Source organism: Neoarius graeffei, chromosome 15 (genome assembly GCF_027579695.1).
Source record: "Neoarius graeffei isolate fNeoGra1 chromosome 15, fNeoGra1.pri, whole genome shotgun sequence".
Classification (NCBI taxonomy): Eukaryota; Metazoa; Chordata; class Actinopteri; order Siluriformes; family Ariidae; genus Neoarius; species Neoarius graeffei.
In genome coordinates, this window is record NC_083583.1 from 72,775,454 (window position 1) to 72,799,499 (window position 24,046).

The 24,046-nt window shown below is 44.3% G+C and overlaps 1 protein-coding gene across 1 annotated transcript; it reads right to left on the reverse strand.

The window, feature by feature from the left end:
• On the reverse strand, positions 1–24,046 carry LOC132898970 (annexin A2-A-like). Its single transcript, XM_060940632.1, has 12 exons — positions 23,999–24,046; positions 23,820–23,913; positions 23,220–23,314; positions 8,267–8,380; positions 6,149–6,239; positions 3,786–3,865; positions 1,479–1,538; positions 1,272–1,365; positions 1,099–1,194; positions 385–443; positions 173–295; positions 1–80 (listed from the first exon to the last, which is right to left on the reverse strand). Exons 1-12 carry the CDS (start codon positions 24,041–24,043, stop codon positions 21–23), a joined length of 1,011 nt encoding a protein of 336 aa, XP_060796615.1. The 5' UTR covers positions 24,044–24,046; the 3' UTR covers positions 1–20.

Genomic DNA, 24,046 nt, shown 5'->3' on the forward strand with positions numbered 1-24,046 from the left:
ACATTTCCCATCATTTCTTGCTAATCATCTCCGGCACACAGATTTAGCAGAGCTCTCTGGTAGTCACCCTTTGTATGATCCTAAGAAAAGAGGAGATGTGAAAGAAGAGTCAGTGTTTGTCTCTGCGAGAGAGAGAGAGAGAGAGAGAGAGAGAGATACTAAATATACTAACCGAGATCGTCTGGTAGAGTGATTTTCCAAACTGCGTCTTGAACTCCATGCGGATTTTCATGAGATCCACTTCACAACGTGAAACCATGATCCGAGTCACAACCTTCTCCTTAATGCTTTTACCCTAGATACATGCAGTAAATGTAGATTTGAATAGATTTACTCACAAAAATAGAGCATTTTAAATGTCACAACTACCTTCCTGACACTTACCTTCATAGCTTCATTGAGTTTGTTGGCAAAGTAAAGTTGTTTGTTTTCGAAGCACTCCACTAGAGAGAGAAAAAGTGGGGGTCATGTTCTTAGTTGCAGATGGTACTCTTTCCTCCTTGCCCTCTTTCAGCAGGGCTTCCCACAAAAAGTATACATCTCTGACAGAGCAGCTTGTAACCAAGTTGAAAAAGATGAAGCGGACACTTAATTTACGCATCAAGTATCTGCTTCATATCTCATTCATCTCATCTCATTATCTCTAGCCGCTTTATCCTGTTCTACAGGGTCGCAGGCGAGCTGGAGCCTATCCCAGCTGACTACGGGTGAAAGGCGGGGTACACCCTGGACAAGTCGCCAGGTCATCACAGGGCTGACACATAGACACAGACAACCATTCACACTCACATTCACACCTACGCTCAATTTAGAGTCACCAGTTAGCCTAACCTGCATGTCTTTGGACTGTGGGGGAAACCGGAGCACCCGGAGGAAACCCACGCGGACACGGGGAGAACATGCAAACTCCACACAGAAAGGCCCTCGCCGGCCCCGGGGCTCGAACCCGGACCTTCTTGCTGTGAGGCGACAGCGCTAACCACTACACCACCGTGCCATCCTGCTTCATATCACTACTTTAAATGTATTGTGATGACATGGAGTCAGTGTATGCACGTGTGAGCGAATGTTCAGGGAAAGACAAATATCATTATTTACCCAATGTAAGGAAGGATTTTTCTAGATCTCCTTTCACCTCCTTTTGAATGCTGTCCTTTATGTCATATGGGCTGTAGCTGTTGTACCTTTGAAACACTAAGAAAAAGAAAGATATATATTTTAAATCATAGTTAGGTTGCCAAGGAATAGTGCTTCAATTTGTTTGTTTTTACCTTTCTTGAGGTGTGGCACACTCCTTTCAGAGAAAATTGCTATCCAAGTGGCCACATCTGTTCCCTTCCTCTTTACTCCTGCCTCATAGAGGGCCTACAACAATTCAAAGAAGTCATCACATCCTCTCTGTTATGCTGCTTCTCTGAGAACATTTGTTCTGCAGAAGCATCTTATGGCTGAAATACTTCATCCTGAAGAATACTCACTTTGGCATCATTGTCAATCCTTTCCAAGTCCACTATGTTGCTGGGTTCCTCTCTTTTAGCCTTCAAAATGTGGTGCGCACACACACACACACACACACACACACACACACACACACACACACACACACAATACTGTGTGAAATTCTTAGGCACCCCATTTTTTTTTAAATACAAACCTTGTTATAGATTTCCATTTTATGACTTCTACATTACTGAGTCAGTACAAAAACATTTGAGAGTTCCAAACGTTTGGTTTTCAGCACAAAAGTAATGTTTGTATCTGAGCAGCATATTTTCGGATTAAAAAAGAAAACATAATGAAGGCTGCTGGGTTTTGGTGCAAAATGAAGAAGAGTGTGACAGTCAAAGTGTCCAGAAGAACTGTGGCTGGTTCTGTAAGATGCTCAGGAAAACCTACAGCTCATTTCCGCATAAAACTGACCTCATTGTACCCGAGACTACTTTTTTTTTTTAAGCAAAGGGTGGTCTCACACCAAATATTGACTTCCCTTAGCAAAAAGTAGTATACTTAAAGTTCATTTTATTAAGTATGCTTCAGTATAAGTATAGCAAGTATACTACAGACCATGTACTTTTAGTGTACTAGAAAGTATACAAATTTAATACTTTTTCGGACTAAATTGGAACATTTCAAGTTTATAAAAGTATACTTTAAAGTTCATTTTAAGTTTGCAAAAGTACACTTTAAAGTATACAACAAGTACACTCATCTATATACTATCAATGTACTTGGTATATCCCTCTTGCATGCTTAAAGTATACCACAAGTACACTTATCGATATACTTCTTTTTTGGGCTTTTTTCACCTTTATTGGATAGGACAGTGTAGAGACAGGAAATGAGCAGGATCAGGAAATTACCTTGGGTTGGAATCGAGCCCAGGTCCCCAGATTTATGGTATGGTGCTTTAGTTGACTGAGCCACAACACTCCTTAGTTACATACTTCAAGTCCCTATTTTTAGTTTATTATTGTATACTTTAAGTATACTGTTATAAACGTTGGTTATTTCACTAGTTTACTTGTTATACTTTAAGTTTGCTTGGCATATTACTTGTAGCTTACTATTTATATACTGGAAATATACTCCTTAATGTATTCTTAAAGTTTACTCATACTGTATGTACACAAGAGTGTGATGCATTTACAAAATCACAAGACAGAATGTTGAAAACAAGTTTGATATATTTTCAAACATTTCAAAAATAAAGACCTATGAAATCAAGTCCTTCCTTACTGGAGAAATTGATCAATAAAGTCAAGTCAAAAGTTTTTCTGTTTTTTTTGTTGGGGGGTGTTGTGGCTCAGGTGGCTAAGGCGCCATGCCATGGATCCGGGGGCCCGGGTTCGGTTCCGACCCAAGGTTGTTTCCCGATCCCTCCCCGTCTCTCTCTCCCACTCATTTCCTGTCCTGTCTCTGCACTGTCCTATCCAATAAAGGTGGAAAAAAGCCCAAAAAATATCTTTAAAAAAAAAAAAAAGTTTTTCTGTTTTTGTGTATGATTTTAAGGTACATAAAGATAATGCAATTGAGCACACATACTATATACTGTAAAGTTTTAAACTCCAGCATTATATTATATTAATATATAAATTAAATGTTAAGCATGAGTCAATGACTTGACCTTATTATGCACTTGGAGCAAGATATACTAAGTATTAGTACTTTGTGGCAGAAAAACGTGAAAAGTATACTAAAGTATACGTTTTAGTATTAAAGTATAAGTCTTAGTATTAATGTACTTAGTCTTAGACTTTTATTTATACTTTTCAGTATAAGCCAAGTATACTTCACTATACTATTCTTAAGTATATAAAATATAGTTTATAAAAAGTCAACTTCAAGTATACTTCTGCAGTTTTAGTAAAAAATAAGTATACTCATAGTACACTTGAATAAACTTCTTTTTGCTAAGGGTTTGTTTCATTTATTATGGCTTACTGATTACTGTTTATAGCATTTTGTTTTAATGTTGAAACATTTCATTATTTTTTAAGCCATTTTTGGTCGACAGCATTTCTTTACATGTGCTTAAGACTTTTGCACAGTACGACTGATCAATTGATCGATCGATAGTGTATGTATAAATTATCAACCAGAGATAATGTAGCTCTTAAAGTTCATAGTCAGTGTATAGTTTGCATAGCTGTATTGCATTGGATTTTTGGGCCTGAGAGCAAGACTCCCAGCTTTCAAATATTACTGACCCATTGTAAATCACTTTGAATAAAAGTGTCTGCCAAAGAGATAAATGTAAATATGAATTAACTTTTCATTTACTTTACCTCAACTAGAGATAGCAGCAACCTACAAAAGTCCCCAGACGTATCTCCAGCCACATCTTTCTCCAAGTCCTTCTTGAACACTATCACCAGACAAAAAGATTGTGCTTTACATAGATGTCACCTTTCCTTCTAAAACATGTAAATGCAAACTCATACTCATGGTGATTTTTTAAGTTGGTTATATATTTTTAACAATCCATGTTTTAATGTCTTTAAGAAAGAAAGTGGTTTCAGTTTGCAAGCCAGGGTCCATTCTCTGTGTGGTCCACTCTCTGTGTGGTCCACTCTCTGTGTGGTTAGCCAATCTGCACGTTTGTTTGCAGTTGTGGAAACAGGAACAAAAATCTTAGAACAAAGACTCAAATATGCAAAATCTTCTTTGGATTTTTTTTTAAATAATCCATCTCTACTACTTGGCTTTATGCTTTTTGTTTGTTTGTTTGTTTGTTTGTTTGTTTGTTTGTTTGTTCAGTTTGATAAAGTTGCCATACCTGCTTTAAAAAGGCAAATATGCACCTTTCAAACCCTGTACACCGATTTTTAATGTCTAACATTAAGGCTACTATAGCAAAATCTATCTTAATCAGAGGTGGCGGAGGAAGTTTTGGATGGGGGGAGGCAGGGGCAGGGGCAGGGGCATGCCCCTCGGAAAATTTTGGAATTTTTAACCCTCTAAAATGATATTTCCTGCATTTTGAGAGGCAAATTTTGGTGGCGTAAAGCTAAGTTTAATGTCTCTATTAGAGTACACTTCGTCCTTGTATTTTTCTCTATGAAACAGAACCAATGATACTATAACGTAATTACGTCTACTCAGTATTGCTGAGAGGATAACACCCTCTTACCATGGGTTTGGTACTTTCCACTGTGTTTACATGTGAGTAAATACACATACAACGTTCAAATGTACCTTGCTTAATTGAAGGAACCAGAGTAGCGCATTCTCACTCTCGTCATTGAAAGATGAGAAGGCAGCAGCAATAGGGATCAAGTCCATGGTGTCCACGATATCTTTATGTACATGTAGCAGTGTACAGTTGTTCGGTCATCAAAGACTGAAGGTATGTCAACACCCTTTTCAAGGTGGAGAAAGCTCCAGGGCACCAGGATGAAGGGACGCAGCGGGATTTAATAAGGCGCACAGTGGGCTGTTCATTCACACGACTCTCTCCTTTTCTTCCTTGTGAATAGTCAAAGGACTCCCATCATAAGCCCCCCCGCCGCCACTGTTAATACTTTAAATTAACATCTTGCAATGCACTTCAACAAAGCAATAAAAGTGGTCCACAAAGTCTACTCCGCTCAATGCTCGACTGTCTTCACACTAGACATTTTTCAAGTCCCAGATAACGAACATTAACAAAACATTTAGTCGACTCACATTTAGTATAGCTGGGGCGGCACGGTGGTGTAGTGGTTAGCGCTGTCGCCTCACAGCAAGAAGGTTCCGGGTTCGAGCCCCGTGGCCGGCGAGGGCCTTTCTGTGCGGAGTTTGCATGTTCTCCCCGTGTCCGCGTGGGTTTCCTCCGGGTGCTCCGGTTTCCCCCACAGTCCAAAGACATGCAGGTTAGGTTAACTGGTGACTCTAAATTGAGCGTAGGTGTGAATGTGAGTGTGAATGGTTGTCTGTGTCTATGTGTCAGCCCTGTGATGACCTGGTGACTTGCCCAGGGTGTACCCCGCCTTTCGCCCATAGTCAGCTGGGATAGACTCCAGCTCGCCTGCGACCCTGTAGAACAGGATAAAGCGGCTAGAGATAATGAGACATTTAGTATAGCTATTGTGAGAAGGAGGCAGATAAACCAAGTTTGGCTTTGGAGACAGAAAATTAAGAGAAGAGCAGTGCTTGTGACTATAGACTGTATTACATATGCCAATAAAGCATAGACTTAGACTATATTATTCAGTCACTATTAAAGTGGGAGCAGTCCATGATGTAAAATACCAATGAATGTCCTAAAACTAATAAATTTGTTATCACTAGCTACACTGGGACATTTAATATTGATATTAAAATACATCTCCTGATTAGCATATGTCATCTCTTTATTCATGCCTGTTTGCATCCAAAAAGTGAAATTAGTTCAGAGAAGTGCTGAGTGGTGTCCAGAACCTTTTTTTTTAATCTCCAGTCCACTCTTGGAAGCCCCCGAAAACTGGGACAAAAAAGCCAGTTGCAGCACTTTTTCAAAGCAGCTACATTCTACCCACTTTCCAGCTGCTTCCCAAAGGACTGCATTTAGAAGTATATTTGGCTAGTGTGAAGGCAGCCGAACAGTGTAGCATGTGCAAGAAGGAAAAGGAGGTCCATTTAGTATAGAGCAACCACCATATAGTGCCAAGAGACAAAGAGTTTCACTTACGTTCCTTGTAAACTTTTTTAATCTCCATCAGCTCCTCATTGCTACGAGAACAGACCATCTCAATCAAACTCTCTTCATCAGTGCCTAGACCCTATAAAGAATACATCACTTCCTTAAACATAAAGATCAGTACAATCCCGATTCCAAAAAAGTTCAGACAAAGTACAAATTGTAAATAAAAACGGAATGCAATAATTTACAAATCTTAAAAACTGATATTGTATTCACAATAGAACATAGACAACATATCAAATGCCGAAAGTGAGACATTTTGAAATTTCATGCCAAATATTGGCTCATTTGAAATTTCATGACAGCAACACTTCTCAAAAAAGTTGGGACAGGGGCAATAAGAGGCTGGAAAAGTTAAAGGTACAAAAAAGGAACAGCTGGAGGACCAAATTGCAACTCATTAGGTCAATTGGCAATAGGTCATTAACATGACTGGGTATAAAAAGAGCATCTTAGAGTGGCGGCGACTCTCAGAAGTAAAGATGGGAAGAGGATCACCAATCCCCCTAATTCTGCGCCGACAAATAGTGGAGCAATATCAGAAAGGAGTTCGACAGTGTAAAATTGCAAAGAGTTTGAACAGATCATCATCTACAGTGCATAATATCATCAAAAGATTCAGAGAATCTGGAAGAATCTCTGTGCGTAAGGGTCAAGGCCGGAAAACCATACTGGGTGCCCGTGATCTTCGGGCCTTTAGACGGCACTGCATCACATACAGGCATGCTTCTGTATTGGAAATCACAAAATGGGCTCAAGAATATTTCCAGAGAACATTATCTGTGAACACAATTCACCGTGCCATCCGCCATTGCCAGCTAAAACTCTATAGTTCAAAGAAGAAGCCGTATCTAAACATGATCCAGAAGTGCAGACGTCTTCTCTGGGCCAAGGCTCATTTAAAATGGACTGTGGCAAAATGGAAAACTGTTCTGTGGTCAGACGAATCAAAATTTGAAGTTCTTTATGGAAATCAGGGACGCCGTGTCATTCGGACTAAAGAGGAGAAGGACGACCCGAGTTGTTATCAGCGCTCAGTTCAGAAGCCTGCATCTCTGATGGTATGGGGTTGCATTAGTGCATGTGGCATGGGCAGCTTACACATCTGGAAAGACACCATCAATGCTGAAAGGTATATCCAGGTTCTAGAGCAACATATGCTCCCATCCAGACGACATCTCTTTCAGGGAAGACCTTGCATTTTCCAACATGACAATGCCAAACCACATACTGCATCAATTACAGCATCACGGCTGCATAGAAGAAGGGTCCGGGTACTGAACTGCAGTCCAGATCTTTCACCCATAGAAAACATTTGGCGCATCATAAAACGGAAGATATGACAAAAAAGACCTAAGACAGTTGAGCAACTAGAATCCTACATTAGACAAGAATGGGTTAACATTCCTATCCCTAAACTTGAGCAACTTGTCTCCTCAGTCCCCAGACGTTTACAGACTGTTGTAAAGAGAAAAGGGGATGTCTCACAGTGGGAAACATGGCCTTGTCCCAACTTTTTTGAGATGTGTTGTTGTCATGAAATTTAAAATCACCTAATTTTTCTCTTTAAATGATACATTTTCTCAGTTTAAACATTTGATATGTCATCTATGCTCTATTCTGAATAAAATATGGAATTTTGAAACTTCCACATCATTGCATTCCATTTTTATTTACAATTTGGACTTTGTCCCAACTTTTTTGGAATCGGGGTTGTACTACTAGTGCTGGGCAATATGACAAAATAATATTGATATTGTGATAAGTTATTTTTCTGCGACATTGTGGATACTGCAATCTTTTTGAATGAAATTTTTAAATATTAGAAATGGACTGGAAGCAGCTGATTTGATGGTACAACTAATATCTCTGCTATGAGAGTGGTTTTTTTTTTCTATGTATACTGTGAAGGTTCTCAGTCAAACAGGTCATTGTAAACCATAGGTGCTATAGTCCTTCTTTAGCACCTACGGTATACTCTCTGTTGCCTTTTTACAGTGAATTTGACAGAGTTTATGCCCCAGATAGACATTTTGAATAAGTGAAACTGGCACTTTGAAGTACAGAGCTGGAACACATACTTTGTATATGAGGGCTGAAACTTACCTTCATTGAAGCTCTGAGCTCAAAGGCATCATAATGTGCGGTGTGCTTCATTAGGCCAAGAATAACATTTTCTAGAGAGCCTGACAGCGCTCCCTTCAGGGCAGTAACCAGTTCCTACAGCAGTCAAAAACACAATAAAGTTAAACTGTACATTCATGTCTCATCCATGCTATTTAATAAGTCTAAGTTCTTGAATGGCTTAAATCTTATTTGACAGACATTTGTTGGTATAACTGGAGATTAATTGCTATTACACACACACACACAGGTGCTTGAAAGTTTGTAAACCCTTTCGAATTTTCTATATTTCTGCATAAATATGATCTAAAACATCATCAGATTTTCACACAAGTCCTAAAAGTAGATAAAGAGAACCCAGTTAAACAAATGAGACAAAAATATTTTTCCTGGTCATTTATTTATTTATTGAGGAAAATGATCCAATATTACATATCTGTGAGCAGCAAAAGTATGTGAACCTCTAGGATTAGCAGTCAATTTGAAGGTGGAATTAGAATCAGGTGGGATGACAATCAGGTGTGAGTGGGCACCCTGTTTTATTTAAAGAACAGGGATCTATAAAAGTCTGATCTTCACAACACATGTTTGTGGAAGTGTATCATGGCACGAACAAAGGAGATTTCTGAGGACCTTAGAAAAAGCATCGTTGATGCTCATCAGGCTGGAAAAGGTTACAAAACCATCTCTAAAGAGCTTGGACTCCACCAATCCACAGTCAGACAGATTGTGTACAAATGGAGGAAATTCAAGACCATTGTTACCCTCCCCAGGAGTGGTCGACCAACAAAGATCACTCCAAGAACAAGGCATGTAATAGTCGGCAAGGTCACAAAGGACCCCAGGGTAACTTCTAAGCAACTGAAGGCCTCTCTCACATTGGCTAATGTTAATGTTCATGAGTCCAACATCAGGAGAACACTGAACAACAATGGTGTGTATGGCAGGGTTGCAAGGAGAAAGCCACTGCTCTCCACAAAGAATATTGCTGCTCGTCTGCAGTTTGCTCAAGATCATGTGGACAAGCCAGAAGGTGATTGGGAAAATGTTTTGTGGATGGATGAGACCAAAATAGAACTTTTTGCTTTAAATGAGAAGCATTATGTTTGGAGAAAGGGAAACACTGCATTCCAGCATAAGAGCCTTATCCCATCTGTGAAACATGGTGGTGGTAGTATCATGGTTTGGGCCTGTTTTGCTGCATCTGGGCCAGGATTGCTTGCCATCATTGATGGAACAATGAATTCTGAATTATACCAGCAAATTCTAAAGGAAAATGTCAGGACATCTGTCCATGAACTGAATCTCAAGAGAAGGTGGGTCATGCAGCAAGACAACAACCCCAAGCACACAAGTCGTTCTACCAAAGAATGGTTAAAGAAGAATAAAGTTAATGTTTTGAAATGGCCAAATCAAAGTCCTGACCTTAAAAGGCATATTCTGGACCAATTTCGTTTTTTTTTTAAATGAAAGTATTTCCCTTTACACACTCATCCAGAAGGGTAATTTTGCACAAGGTCATCTGTCTACAGCAGAAAACAATAAAATAACAAAATGTGTCTGGAAAAATCCCAAGGGAGTCTGGAGCCAGAATTGTGACGTCACCTGTGGAAGCGCCAGCAGGCTGCGAGAGCTTTGCAAGGTTTCAGTGCACAGCCTGTGTAGACCAAGTGCTCCCATTTCTCTCTCATTGTCTGGTATTTTGGGAAACGATGAGTACTAATCCCATCAAGATTGGTGTTGCCACACCCTCCTACAATACATCTTTTAACCATTTTAATAATTACGCAATAATGTTGAAGAAATTTGCAGTAAACCACCAGGTCGGTTTCTCATAAACAAACCAGCGCTGACATAGGATTCAGAGGGAGGTGTCCCGCAGATGATGTCACGAAAATCAATGTTTCCCGGGAAATTCAAATGAAAAGTTTTTTCAGAGGCGGACCAATTCGCCTCAAATGGCTTTGATTTCAATTTTTCTGGGATTGCGCAAGGTAAAAAAATTGCAGAGAATGCAGAATGTTACAGATATTTGAAAAAAGTTTAATATAAAATAGGAGAATTACATTGATCTTGCTCCTGAATTTACCTGTGATATGCACTTTAATCCAATCGCAATATTGTGGAAGGACCTGAAGCGAGCAGTTCATGTGAGGAAACCCACCAACATCACAGAGTTGAAGCTGTTCTGTACGGAGGAACGGGCTAAAATTCCTCCAAGCCGGTGTGCAGGACTGATCAACAGTTACCGCAAACGTTTAGCTGCAGTTATTGCTGCACAAGGGGGTCACACTAGATACTGAAAACAAAGGTTCACATACTTTTGCCACTCACAGATATGTAATATTGGATCATTTTCCTCAATAAATAAAATACCAAGTATAATATTTGTTGTCTCATTTGTTTAACTGGGTTCTCTTTATCTACTTTTAGAACTTGTGTGAAAATCTGATGATGTTTTAGGTCATATTATGTAGAAATATAGAAAATTCTAAAGGGTTCACAAACTTTCAAGCACCACTGTGTGTGTATATATATATATATATATATATATATATATATATATATATATATATATATACATATACACACACTTTTATTTTTATTTTTTTATTGCAATGTCATCGCCCACAAAGTGTTCTAGACATGGGGGATAAGGAGAGGCACAGACAGCTACAGGAGGAAGCTGGAGGAGTGCCTCAAGGGGAGCAACACCGGTGAGGTATGGAGAGGCCTGAAAACCATCTCTGGCCACACAAAGGACAGTGGGAGGGGCCCTGTATCTGGGGGCCAGGACTGGGCAAATGAGTTGAATCTCTTTTTCAACAGATTTGACTGTGCCACCCCACCCTCCCCCACTCACCATAGTCCTGACCTGTCTGTGTTATCACTCCACCACCACCCCTCTCCCCTCATAATACCTCTGACACCAACAGCTCCCTCCTCACACCACATCACCCCCCTCTGCTCCCTGCCAGACCAATCCACACACTCCACCCCCAACCTCAGTCTACAGGAGTCACACCTCAGCTACACCCCTCGCCTCTCCATAACAGCTGATCAGGTGTTGAAGGAGCTGAGGAAGATCAAGATGAGGAAAGCTGCTGGCCCTAATGGTATTAACTCCAGACTGCTTAAGGATTGTGCAGATCAGCTCTGTGGGATTCTTCTGTACATTTTCAACCTGAGCCTCAGTCTGGAGAAAGTTCCACTTCTGTGGAAAACATCATGTGTGGTTCCAGTTCCCAAGACTGCGCACCCCAGGGAGCCCAACCACTTTCGGCCAGTAGCTTTAACGTCTCACCTCATGAAGATCATGGAGAGGATTGTTCTCTCCCACCTCCGACACCTGGTGAACAGCGAGATGGACCCCCTGCAGTTCGCATATCGACCGGGCATTGGTGTGGATGATGCTGTCATTTACCTGCTACACCGGTCACTTTTGCACCTGGAGGGCACTGGGAGCACTGTGAGAATCATGTTCTTTGACTTCTCCAGTGCTTTCAACACAATCCAGCCATCACTGCTTAGGGGGAAGCTGGAGGGAGCTCGTGTCGACTGCCACCTGGCTGCATGGATCATCGACTACCTCATTAACAGACTGCGGTATGTGAGGCTCTGCGACTGTGTGTCTGATGTGGTAGTCTGCAGCACAGGGGCTCCACAGGGTACGGTGCTCTCTCCTTTCCTCTTTACACTTTACACATCTGACTTCAGCTACAACACGGACAGCTGCCACCTCCAGAAGTTCTCAGATGATACAGCCATCATTGGACATGTGTCAGAGGGGGACGATCTGGAGTACAGAGAGGTCATCACCAACTTTGTCCCCTGGTGCGAACTGAACCACCTGCGCATCAACGCCAGCAAGACAAAGGAGGTGGTGATCGATTTCAGAAGGACGGTTTCCCAAATTGCACCAGTGAACATCCAGGGTTTGGACATCGAGATCGTGGAGGAGTACAAATACCTGGGTGTTCACCTCAACAACAAACTGGACTGGACTAACAACACAGATGTCCTGTACAAGAAGGGCCAAAGTCGTCTCCACCTCTTGAGAAGACTGAGGTCTTTTGGTGTGTGCAGGACACTGCTTAGGACTTTTTATGACTCTGTGGTAGCATCAGTGATTTTCTATGCTGTGGTCTGCTGGGGCTGTGGAAGTTCAGAGAGGGACAGGAAGAAACTTAATAAACTGGTCAGAAGGGCTGGCTCAGTCTTGGACTGTCCTCTGGAATCTATTGAGGTGGTGGGTGAGAGGAGGATGTTAGCCAAGCTGACCTCAATCATGGATAACCCCTCTCACCCCCTACATGAGGCTGTGGGGGCTTTAAGCAGTTCTTTTAGTAGTAGACTGCTACACCCACGGTGTAAGAAGGAGAGAGACCGCAGGTCATTCATACCGGCTGCTGTCAGACTGTATAACACCCACAACTTGTAACGTAGCACCAATAACCTGTTTGTCATTATATTTGCACTACTTCACCATTACTACCTCTGCCATCTCTCATCGATGCAATTATGTGCAATAATATAGGCCTTAACTATTTTTATGCATACTTATATATATATATATATATATATATATATATATATATATATATATATATATATATATATATATATGTGTGTGTGTGTGTGTGTGTGTGTGTGTGTATAATAACACGACCTGAATAGACTTAAACAGACTTAAAACTAACACTCAAGTTTTAAAAAAAAGACTGATACTCATTCTGAAGAGTCTTTCAACTCACTTGTCTTTAAAGCATAGGGGAGAGCGGGGTAAGATGAGCCACTTTTTTACATTTTTCATCATAACTACATGTTAAAGCCATTTTTGCTTCCAGTCTACACACCATACCAAATTTCAAAGTGTACTGTTACTATCTGAGCAAAAAATAATTGATAAGCTCTTATGGTTAGAGCGATATTACCTCTTGAAAAAAAAATGTCAAGTGGCTCAACTTACCCCATGCACGGGGTAAGATGAGCCACTGTGTGGGGTAAATTGAGCCAACACAAAACATGTTAGGTTAACAAAGTAAACAACTTTTATTATTAGAAATGCAATCAGTGAATCAAGTCAAGTCAATCAAGTGGGGGATAGGGCCGTTGCATAGAGAAGGGGAGATGAAGAGAGAGGTGATAGAACGAGATGGGATAGGGAGGGATAGATAGATGGATAGAGAGAGAGAGATATGCATAGATAGATAGAAAGAGGGATGGTTAGAGAGGGAATGAGAGATATACTATATTATAGAAATTACTAAAACAGTAGAACAGTGCCAAAAAATCTTATTTCTTTCAGTAGGTTAAAACATTGCTAAAACATGCAGCAATCATTCCATCAATCATTTCATCATTATTCAATGTTCCAAGCGTTCAAATTGCAAGGGAACACCATTTGCCTCTCCCTCCGTGCTGTCCCCCCAACAGTAAAGGGGTGGGGCAATTTTTTCACAATATCCTGTCTTGACAGGACAGCCTTATCTTTCTCTTTGAAGACAAAGGTCGGCTTTCTTGCAGAGCCATGGCATGACCAGCTTCTTTTGACAAATCTTGCCTCTATTTCGAAGACATCCAATTTGATTATCTGGCCAATGAAGAAATGCACTTTCTTCTTCCCCGTGAATTTTGCCACAACATAATCCCCCACATCTAACAACTGGTCTTCCTCATCTGATGTCATATATATATATATATATATATATATATATATATATATATATATATATATATATATATATAAAATGTTGTTGTCATATATGACCAGTAAATGTGAAAACTTAAGTGTCATCCATATTGGGTAAGCTCAGCCACCAATGGGGTAAGTTGAGCCAGTGGCTCAACTTGCCCCACATCTAATGGCTCGTCTTACCCCGTGGCCACCATTTTGTAGAAAAATGCTAATAAAGGGGATTAGGCTAATCAAAATTATTTTTATTAGCATTCATATCATAGCTTAGAAAGCCACTAACTTAACCCTAATGTGTCTAAATATTATTCTACTTTTGTCTTCTCTAAATCACCTTCACTGTGGACAAACATGGAATTGACTTAGAAAGCACAAAAACACATTTTTATAAATATCTCCCTCACCTAGTTTGACATGTGGTGCTCCTCTCCACAAGTGTAAGTAAATGGTCCCGCCCCCCTTTGAATGTGGTCACATGATCACATTTGTTTACTGTTTCTTAGAAACAGGGGGTGGCTCATCTTACCCTCTGGCTCATCTTACCCCGCTCTCCCCTACAGTTGTGGAAGAGAAATAACTAATAATTGCACTATCCAGTGTCACCCAGAAGTGAGATCTGTGCTGATATACAGTATTGTCACACCTGCATGCCTTGCCGCGAGCATCAGATAGACTCTCGGGCACGTTCTGGACAGCGCGCGCGCCGTAAACAACTCACACCTGCACGGGATTAAGACACAATGAGCGCGGCTATATAAAGGCTGTGAAAACTCACTTACTTTGCGAAGTATTGAGTTGAGTTGTTGACAATGTATCAAGCCGTGCTTGCATATTGTTTCTCCCAGTTTCCTGATCCCTGCATTCCTGTTTCTTGTCTTTGATTCTGCCTAGTCTACGATAGCCTGTTTCACCATTTTATGATTTTGCCTGCTGTTCTGGATTGTTTACCTGCATGAACCATTTAATTTCAGTTTCTCTGCATCGTTGTTAACGGACAGGCAAACTATATCAAACTTATTCAGATTGCATGTGGCATTTAAACCATTTTTGTTGCCATAAGGTAGTAGTCAAGCTCTAAAATAGCCATGTATATTAAATATATTTGGGCATCTATTATAGTAAGTTTTCCCTGGTGCCCAGAATCAAACAATTTGTATGAGACGACCTGCCCCAACTCATTGAGAGTTCACTAATTAGTGGATCAGTTGAATCAGGTGTGTTAGCTGTAAGGAAAATTTCCAAATGTGCAGGCCAGGGGTGATCCCAAGACTGGAGGTGAGAACTCCCAGCACCAAATGTTACCATTTGCCCAACTTTTGGATGTTAGCATGTCGATTCACATTCACATCACATCACATTATCTCTAGCCGCTTTATCCTTCTACAGGGTCGCAGGCAAGCTGGAGCCTATCCCAGCTGACTACGGGCGAAAGGCGGGGTTCACCCTGGACAAGTCACCAGGTTATCACAGGGCTGACACATAGACACAGACAACCATTCACACTCACATTCACACCTACGCTCAATTTAGAGTCACCAGTTAACCTAACCTGCATGTCTTTGGACTGTGGGGGAAACCGGAGCACCCGGAGGAAACCCACGCGGACACGGGGAGAACATGCAAACTCCACACAGAAAGGCCCTCGCCGGCCCCGGTGCTCGAACCCAGGACCTTCTTGCTGTGAGGCGACAGCGCTAACCACTACACCACCGTGCCGCCCATATTTATAAATAATATAGATAATATGGATAAAAATACACTCTAAAATCAAACAGTGTAGTTCTCTTCCGTGTTTTAATTTGGCTGTATCTACTTGCTGATAGTGAAATATGAAAACTTGAGTGGCGTGTGGAAAAAGACATTTCTGATACCATACCAAATTTAGCAGGTAGTCTTTACCACTGTCTGGCAATGGGGTATACAGTGATGTTTGAAGGTTTGTGAACACTTTAGAATTTTCTATATTTCTGCATAAATATGACCTAAAACATCATCAGATTTTCACACAAGTCCTAAAAGTAGATAAAGAGAACCCAGTTAAACAAATGAGACAAAATATTATACTTGGTAATTTATTTATTGAGGAAAATGATCCAATATTACATATCTGTGAGTGGCAAAAGTATGTGAACCTTTGTTTTCAGTATCTGGTGTGACCCCTTTGTGCAGCAATAACTGCAACTAAGCATTTTCGGTAACTGTTGATCAGTCCTGCACACTGGCTTGGAGGCATTTTAGCCCATTCCTTTGTACAGAACAGCTTCAACTCTGGGATTTTGGTGGGTTTCCTCACATGAACTGCTCGCTTCAGGTCCTTCCACAACATTTCGATTGGATTAAGGTCAGGACTTTGACTTGGCCATTCCAAAACATTAACTTTATTCTTCTTTAACCATTCTTTGGTAGAACGACTTGTGTGCTTAGGGTCATTCTCTTGCTGCATGACCCACCTTCTCTTGACATTCAGTTCATGGACAGATGTCCTGACCTTTTCCTTTAGAATTCACTGGTATAATTCAGAATTCATTGTTCCATCAATGATGGCAAGCAATCCTGGCCCAGATGCAGCAAAACAGGCCCAAACCATGATACTACCACCACCATGTTTCACAGATGGGATAAGGTTCTTATGCTGGAATGCAGTGTTTTCCTTTCTCCAAACATAACGCTTCTGATTTAAACCAAAAAGTTCTATTTTGGTCTCATCCATCCACAAAACATTTTTCCAATAGCCTTCTGGCTTGTCCACATGATCTTTAGCAAACTGCAGACGAGCAGCAATGTTCTTTTTGGAGAGCAGTGGCTTTCTCCTTGCAACCCTGCCATGCACACCATTGTTGTTCAGTGTTCTCCTGATGGTGGACTCATGAACATTAACATTAGCCAATGTGAGAGCGGCCTTCAGTTGCTTAGTAGTTACCCTGGGGTCCTTTATGACCTTGCCGACTGTTACACACCTTACTTTTGGAGTGATTTTTGTTGGTCGACCACTCCTGGGGAGGGTAACAATAGTCTTGAATTTCCTCCATTTGTACATGTGGCAGTGGGGGCGTGGTCAAGCACCGGTCTGTGACAGGAGGGCGGGGTCAGGGAAGGGAAGTGGCAGAATCACTTCACCTGAGAGCAATTAACCTGTGTTTGTGTGTCTTCCCAGTGACCGCGCCCTATATGAGGAGGGAGAGTGAGAGCAGAGGGATCTGATCCCTGAACCAGACCCCGGCGGTGTGTGTGTGCGTCTGTTTGAATGAAGTATTGTTGAAACTGAAAAGTCTAGCAATAAACGCTATTTTGGGAACTTGATCCCTGTCCTGCCGTCCTCTGTGCTCCACCCACACAAGGGAGTCCTACAGTGGTGCCGAAACCCGGGAAGTGGAGCACCAGCCCAGCAGCCCCATGGAATCCTCCCCGTTCACCGACCTGGTCCACGCCCTCGCCACGGCTCAGCAAAGCCAGCACCAGGCGCTTGTCACACTCCGAAAGGAACAAGAACGGCGCTTCGAAGCCCTGGTGCTGGCCCAGCAGGAAGATCGCAAGGCGTTCCGGCATCTCCTCGCGTCGGCGGGGCCCACCAGCGCTCCGGCCGCGGGCCCGTCTCCCTTCACTGTCACCAAGATGGGCCCGCAGGACGACCCCGAGGCGTTCCTCATGTTGTTTGAACAGGTCACCGATGCCTTGGGGTGGCCGATGGAGCAGCGCGCAGCGCGCCTCCTCCCCCTGCTCACGGGAGAGGCACAGCTGGCCGCGCTACAGCTCCCCGCCGACCGCCGGCTGGCCTACGCGGACCTCCGCCGGGCCATCCTCCAGCGAGTGGGGCGCACACAGGAACAACAGCGCCAGCGCTTCCGCGCGCTGCAATTGGAGGAAGTCGGCTGGCCGTTCGCGTTCGGCCAGCAGCTCCGGGACGCCTGCTGGCGGTGGCTGAGGGCCAACGATCGCGACGCCAAGGGAATCGTCGACCAGGTGGTACTGGAACAGTTCATCGCCCGCTTACCAGCAGGAACCGTGGAGTGGGTCCAGTGCCACCGCCCGGCGTCGCTGGATCAGGCAGTCGAGCTGGCGGAGGATCATCTGGCAGCTGTCCCGGCGGCAGGACAGCAGATGACATCATCTCTTCTCTCCTCTTCTCTCTCTCTCTCTCTCTCTCCCCCTCCTCCTGTGTCCCGTCCTCGCCCCATTCCCCCACCGCGGAGGCAGGGGCCGGCACCACCCCAGCTGGCCCGCCGCACCCGTGGTGCCCTCCTGTTTCTCCCTTCTGTGTCTGTCTCTCCCTCACCTCAGGTGAGTGAGCCCCAGATCACCGGTGCAGAGGGAAAGCCCGGGCCGGTTTGCTGGCGCTGCGGGGAACCGGGCCACCTTCAACAGCAGTGCACAGCAATGGAAGTGGGCATGGTGGTTCGGATCCCCGATGTGCCAGAGGCCGCCCTCGATCGGGCTGGAGCGTATCGCATACTGGTGAGTATCCAAGGGGCTACATATCAGGCGTTGGTGGATTCTGGTTGTAATCAGACCTCAATTCGCCAAAGCCTGGTTCAAAACGAGGCATTGGGGGGAGCACAAGGGGTGAAGGTTTTGTGTGTGCACGGGGATGTTCACCACTACCCTTTGGTGTCGGTCCACATTATTTTCAGAGGGGAAAAATTTATAGTGAAGGTGGCGGTTAATCCTCGCCTTATCCACTCTTTAATTTTGGGGACGGATTGGCCGGGATTTCGGGGGTTAATGACGCGCCTAGTAGAGAGTGGGTCCTGCCATTTGACAGGGGGAGGTCCCGGTGTCGCTTTGGCGGGAGCAGCTGTCACAGAGCCGTCTACGTCATCTCCGCGTCAGAGTGTGGAGCCACCGGCTCCTCCTCTCTCTATTGGGGAATCCCTCGCGGATTTCCCATTAGAGCAGTCGCGAGACGAGACTCTGCGGCATGCGTTTGACCAAGTGAGAGTAATCGATGGTCAAACGCTCCCGCCGAACGCCACCCCGTCCTTCCCCTACTTCGCGATTTTGAAGGATAGATTATACCGAGTGACGCAGGACACTCAAACTAAAGAGCGAGTCACGCAGCTTTTGATTCCAAAGAGCCGCAGGGAATTGGTATTCCAGGCGGCTCACTTTAATCCCATGGCTAGACACTTGGGGCAGGATAAAACACTAGCCCGAATAATGGCCCGATTCTATTGGCCGGGGATTCGCGGCGATGTCCGTAGGTGGTGTACGGCATGCCGCGAATGCCAGTTAGTAAACCCAGTGGCCATTCCAAAAGCGCCTTTGCGCCCTCTACCATTAATCGAGACCCCGTTCGAGAGAATTGGGATGGATCTCGTCGGGCCATTAGATCGGTCAGCACGAGGGTACCGCTTTATATTAGTTCTGGTGGACTATGCAACGCGATACCCGGAAGCAGTGCCTCTGCGCAATATCTCAGCACGCAGTATTGCAGAGGCACTCTTCCGCGTCATCTCCCGAGTTGGAATCCCGAAAGAGATTCTGACTGACCAAGGCACTACATTTATGTCACGAACACTGCGCGAACTGTATGGGTTACTGGGGATTAAGCTGATCCGCACCAGCGTATATCACCCACAAACGGACGGTTTAGTGGAACGGTTCAACCGCACCCTCAAAAATATTATTAAAAAATTCGTAAGTGAGGACGCACGTAATTGGGATAAGTGGCTCGAACCCTTGCTGTTCTCAGTGTGAGAGGTCCCCCAAGCTTCCACGGGGTTCTCCCCGTTTGAATTATTATATGGGCGTAAGCCGCGCGGCATCCTGGACATGCTGCGGGAAAATTGGGAGGAGGGACCTTCACAAAGTAAGAACGAAATTCAGTACGTTATGGACCTGTGTGCAAAACTCCACACGCTCACCCACCTAACTCAGGAGAATTTGCGGCAGGCCCAGGAACGGCAAGCCCGCCTGTACAACAAGGGTACGCGCCTTAGAGAGTTCACACCGGGAGATAAAGTACTCGTACTGCTGCCCACGTCGAGCTCCAAATTGATCGCCAAGTGGCAAGGGCCCTTTAAGGTCACACGGCGAGTCGGGGACGTTGACTATGAGGTGAGGCGAGCAGACAGGGGTGGGGCGCTACAGATCTACCACCTCAATCTGCTGAAACTCTGGAACGAGGAGGTCCCCGTGGCGTTGGTGTCGGTAGTTCCGGAGAGAGCGGAGCTGGGGCCGGAGGTTCAAAAAGGGACATTGGAATCACGTACCTCTCCGGTCCCCTGTGGAGACCACCTCTCCCCGACCCAACTCACGGAGGTCGCCCAGTTGCAGGCCGAGTTTTTGGATGTGTTCTCGCCCCTGCCCGGTCGCACTAACCTCATAGAACACCACATAGAGACGCCCCCGGGGGTGGTAGTGCGTAGCCGCCCTTACAGGCTACCCGAACACAAAAAAAAGGTGGTTCGGGAAGAACTTCAGGCCATGCTCAAAATGGGCATCGTCGAGGAGTCCCACAGTGACTGGAGCAGCCCGGTGGTCTTGGTTCCCAAGGCCGACGGCTCGGTCCGGTTCTGTGTGGACTATAGAAAAGTCAACGCGGTGTCTAAATTCGATGCGTACCCAATGCCTCGTATTGATGAGCTGCTCGATCGACTAGGCACGGCTCGCTTTTACTCGACACTGGATTTGACAAAGGGATATTGGCAGATCCCCTTGACTCCATTATCCCGGGAGAAAACGGCCTTTTCCACACCGTTCGGCTTACATCAGTTCGTCACACTTCCGTTTGGGCTGTTTGGGGCGCCCGCTACATTTCAGCGGCTGATGGACAGGGTCCTCCGGCCCCACGCCACCTATGCGGCCGCATATTTGGACGATATTATCATTTATAGTAATGACTGGCAGCGGCACCTGCAACACCTGAGGGCCGTCCTTAGGTCGCTGAGGCGGGCGGGACTCACTGCCAACCCAAAGAAGTGTGCAATTGGGCGGGTGGAAGTACGGTATCTGGGCTTCCACTTGGGCAACGGGCAGGTGCGTCCCCAAATTAATAAGACAGCGGCGATTGCGGCCTGCCCGAGGCCCAAGACCAAAAAGGGGGTGAGACAGTTCCTGGGGCTGGCTGGCTACTATCGTAGGTTTGTACCTAATTATTCGGACGTCACCAGCCCGCTGACTGACCTCACTAAAAAGGGAGCGCCAGATCCGGTCCAGTGGACGGAGCAGTGTCAGCGAGCTTTCTCTGAGGTAAAGGCTGCACTGTGTGGGGGGCCACTTTTTTACACTCCCCTGACTTCTCTCTCCCTTTTATGTTACAGACGGATGCGTCGGACAGAGGGCTGGGGGCCGTTTTGTCCCAGCAGGTGGAGGGGGAGGACCGCCCGGTCCTGTACATCAGTCGGAAGCTGTCAGTGTGTGAGGGGCGCTACAGCACGATTGAGAAGGAGTGCCTGGCGATCAAGTGGGCGGTCCTCGCCCTCCGTTACTACCTGCTGGGGCGCCCTTTCACCCTCTGTTCGGACCACGCGCCCCTCCAGTGGCTCCACCGCATGAAGGATGCCAACGCGTGGATCACCCGTTGGTATCTGGCACTCCAACCCTTCAACTTCAAGGTGGTCCACAGGCCGGGGGCGCAGATGGTCATGGCGGACTTCCTCTCCCGTCAAGGGGGGAGGGGGGGGGGAGTCGGCTGCAGGCCGGACGGGCGCCCGGCCTGAGTCGGGCGGTGGGGGTATGTGGCAGCGGGGGCGTGGTCAAGCACCGGTCTGTGACAGGAGGGCGGGGTCAGGGAAGGTAAGTGGCAGAATCACTTCACCTGAGAGCAATTAACCTGTGTTTGTGTGTCTTCCCAGTGACCGCGCCCTATATGAGGAGGGAGAGTGAGAGCGGAGGGATCTGATCCCTGAACCAGACGCCGGCGGTGTGTGTGTGCGTCTGTTTGAATGAAGTATTGTTGAAACTGAAAAGTCTAGCAATAAACGCTATTTTGGGAACTTGATCCCTGTCCTGCCGTCCTCTGTGCTCCACCCACACAAGGGAGTCCTACAGTACACAATCAGTCTGACTGTGGATTGTTGGAGTCCAAACATGTTAGAGATGGCTTTGTAACTTTTTCCAGCCTGATGAGCATCAACAACGCTTTTTCTGAGGTCCTCAGAAAACTCCTTTGTTCATTCCATGATACACTTCCACAAACATGTGTTGTGAAGATCAGACTTTGATAGATCCCTGTTCTTTAAATAAAACAGGGTGCCCACTCACACCTGATTGTCATCCCATTGATTGAAAACACCTGACTCTAATTTCACCTTCAAATTAACTGCTAATCCTAGAGGATCACATACTTTTGCCACTCACAGATATGTAATATTGGATCATTTTCCTCAATAAATAAATGATCAAGTATAATATTTTTGTCTCATTTGTTTAACTGGGTTCTCTTTATCTACTTTTATGACTTGTGTGAAAATCTGATGTTTTAGGTCATATTTTGTCAGAAATGGCAAGCTGAGGTGAAGTGAGGACCCAAGAGCAGACTCAAGACAGGCAGTGTACAGAGAAAACTTATTTAATGAAGTACAGGGCAGAGGTACGGTAGCGCTCAGGCAAAAATCAGTGGTCAAAGAACAGGCCAGGAGGTCAAAAACACAGAAGCAGGTAGGCATGGTCGGGGACAAAAACAGGACAGAAAAATCTTCACAAAAACTGAAGAACACAGGGACAAGGGAAATCCAGGCAGGGGAAGCAAAAACACAATCCAAAAGAACTGGCAAGTAAAACAGGGGCAAAAAACTGGACAGAAAAATCTTCACAAAAACTGAAGAACACAGGGACAAGGGAAATCCAGGCAGGGGAAGCAAAAACATAATCCAAAAGAACTGGCAAGTAAAACAGGGGCAAAAAACTGGACAGAAAACTTAGACCAAAAGCAAGGAATAATTCAGGCAGGGGGAATCAAGAAGACACAATACCAAAGGGTTATAGCAAGGCGAGGAAAGTCTACTAGAGACAGTCTGGCAACTAGAGTAGCTCCAAACAGTTCTTAAGAAGGCCCTGGCTGATGGGAGAGGAGTGGTTGCAGGTGTGGGAGTGCCACTTCCGGAAAGTGGCCTTCAGTAAGGCAGGACTGAATTCCTGTCCCGTATCCGGCCTGGAGTCGGCATGGAAGTCCCACAAACTCAGGCATGAATGGACTGGACCGGACTGTGACAATATTTATGCAGAAATATAGAAAATTCTAAAGGGTTCACAAACTTTCAAGCACCACTGTAAGTGTGTGCAGTTTCTGTTACGGTGTACCTTTTTTGCTCTCTTCTCATACTCGAAGGCAATCTCTCTCCTCTGACTGTAGGTGCGTTTTGTTAGGATGTCAATGATTATGCCCTCATCCACACCTGGAATAGAGGAAGGGGGAATTTTACTAAGATTAACGTACAAATTGTGTCAGGCTGATGACACCCTATGTAAGACGTCACCATCTTGTAAGATACTTTGTATTTTCGATCATTTCTCTACGTCACATACTGTTGAGCCATAGACTATAAAGGTAACCCACACAAACTTAACAGATTAAACTTTGGTTTCAACTAGACTGCCAACAAAGACCATTAAGACTGCTGCATGTTATTCTTAATTACACACAAATAATAGAACAAGCACGTCTAAATAAAAATTCAAACTAATATACCCTGAGAACCTTGTAAGTATACTTCCTAATTACAAAATTGCAGCAGACAGAGAAATAAATAATAAAGCAATTAAGTGGATGAAAAGTAATACATTGAAATCAATAAAGTAAAATTAGAGCATACAAGGCCTGAAACCTATGCACTGGGGCAAAGCAGTCAGAAACAACAATGTCGTGAAAACCAATAGATTAACACATTAATTTCCTTTTACCTTTGGTTTTGATGGCTGAATCAATCCAACTTGCATCCTTCTCTGGATCAAAATTTACAGCTGGTACCAATGTTGGGAACCGAGATTCTCTCCCCTGAGGTTTTGATGAACAATATAATAAAACAATTTTGTTTAAATTACACAACACACTGCATTGCGTATAGTTCTTCCATACTCACCCCTCCAAGTGTGAGATGACCCAAAAATTCAGATACCAATGCCATTTT

Bases quoted from the DNA above. Each gene is read 5' to 3' on its own strand.
- LOC132898970 (XM_060940632.1), bottom strand. From the start codon at position 24,043: ATGGCATTGGTATCTGAATTTTTGGGTCATCTCACACTTGGAGGG. The intron at 23,914-23,998 runs GTGAGTATGGAA...TCAAAACCTCAG, and splicing joins GTCATCTCACACTTGGAGGG to GGGAGAGAATCTCGGTTCCC. The intron at 6,240-8,266 runs GTAAGTTTCAGC...TATTCTTTATAG, and splicing joins AGCTCAGAGCTTCAATGAAG to GGTCTAGGCACTGATGAAGA.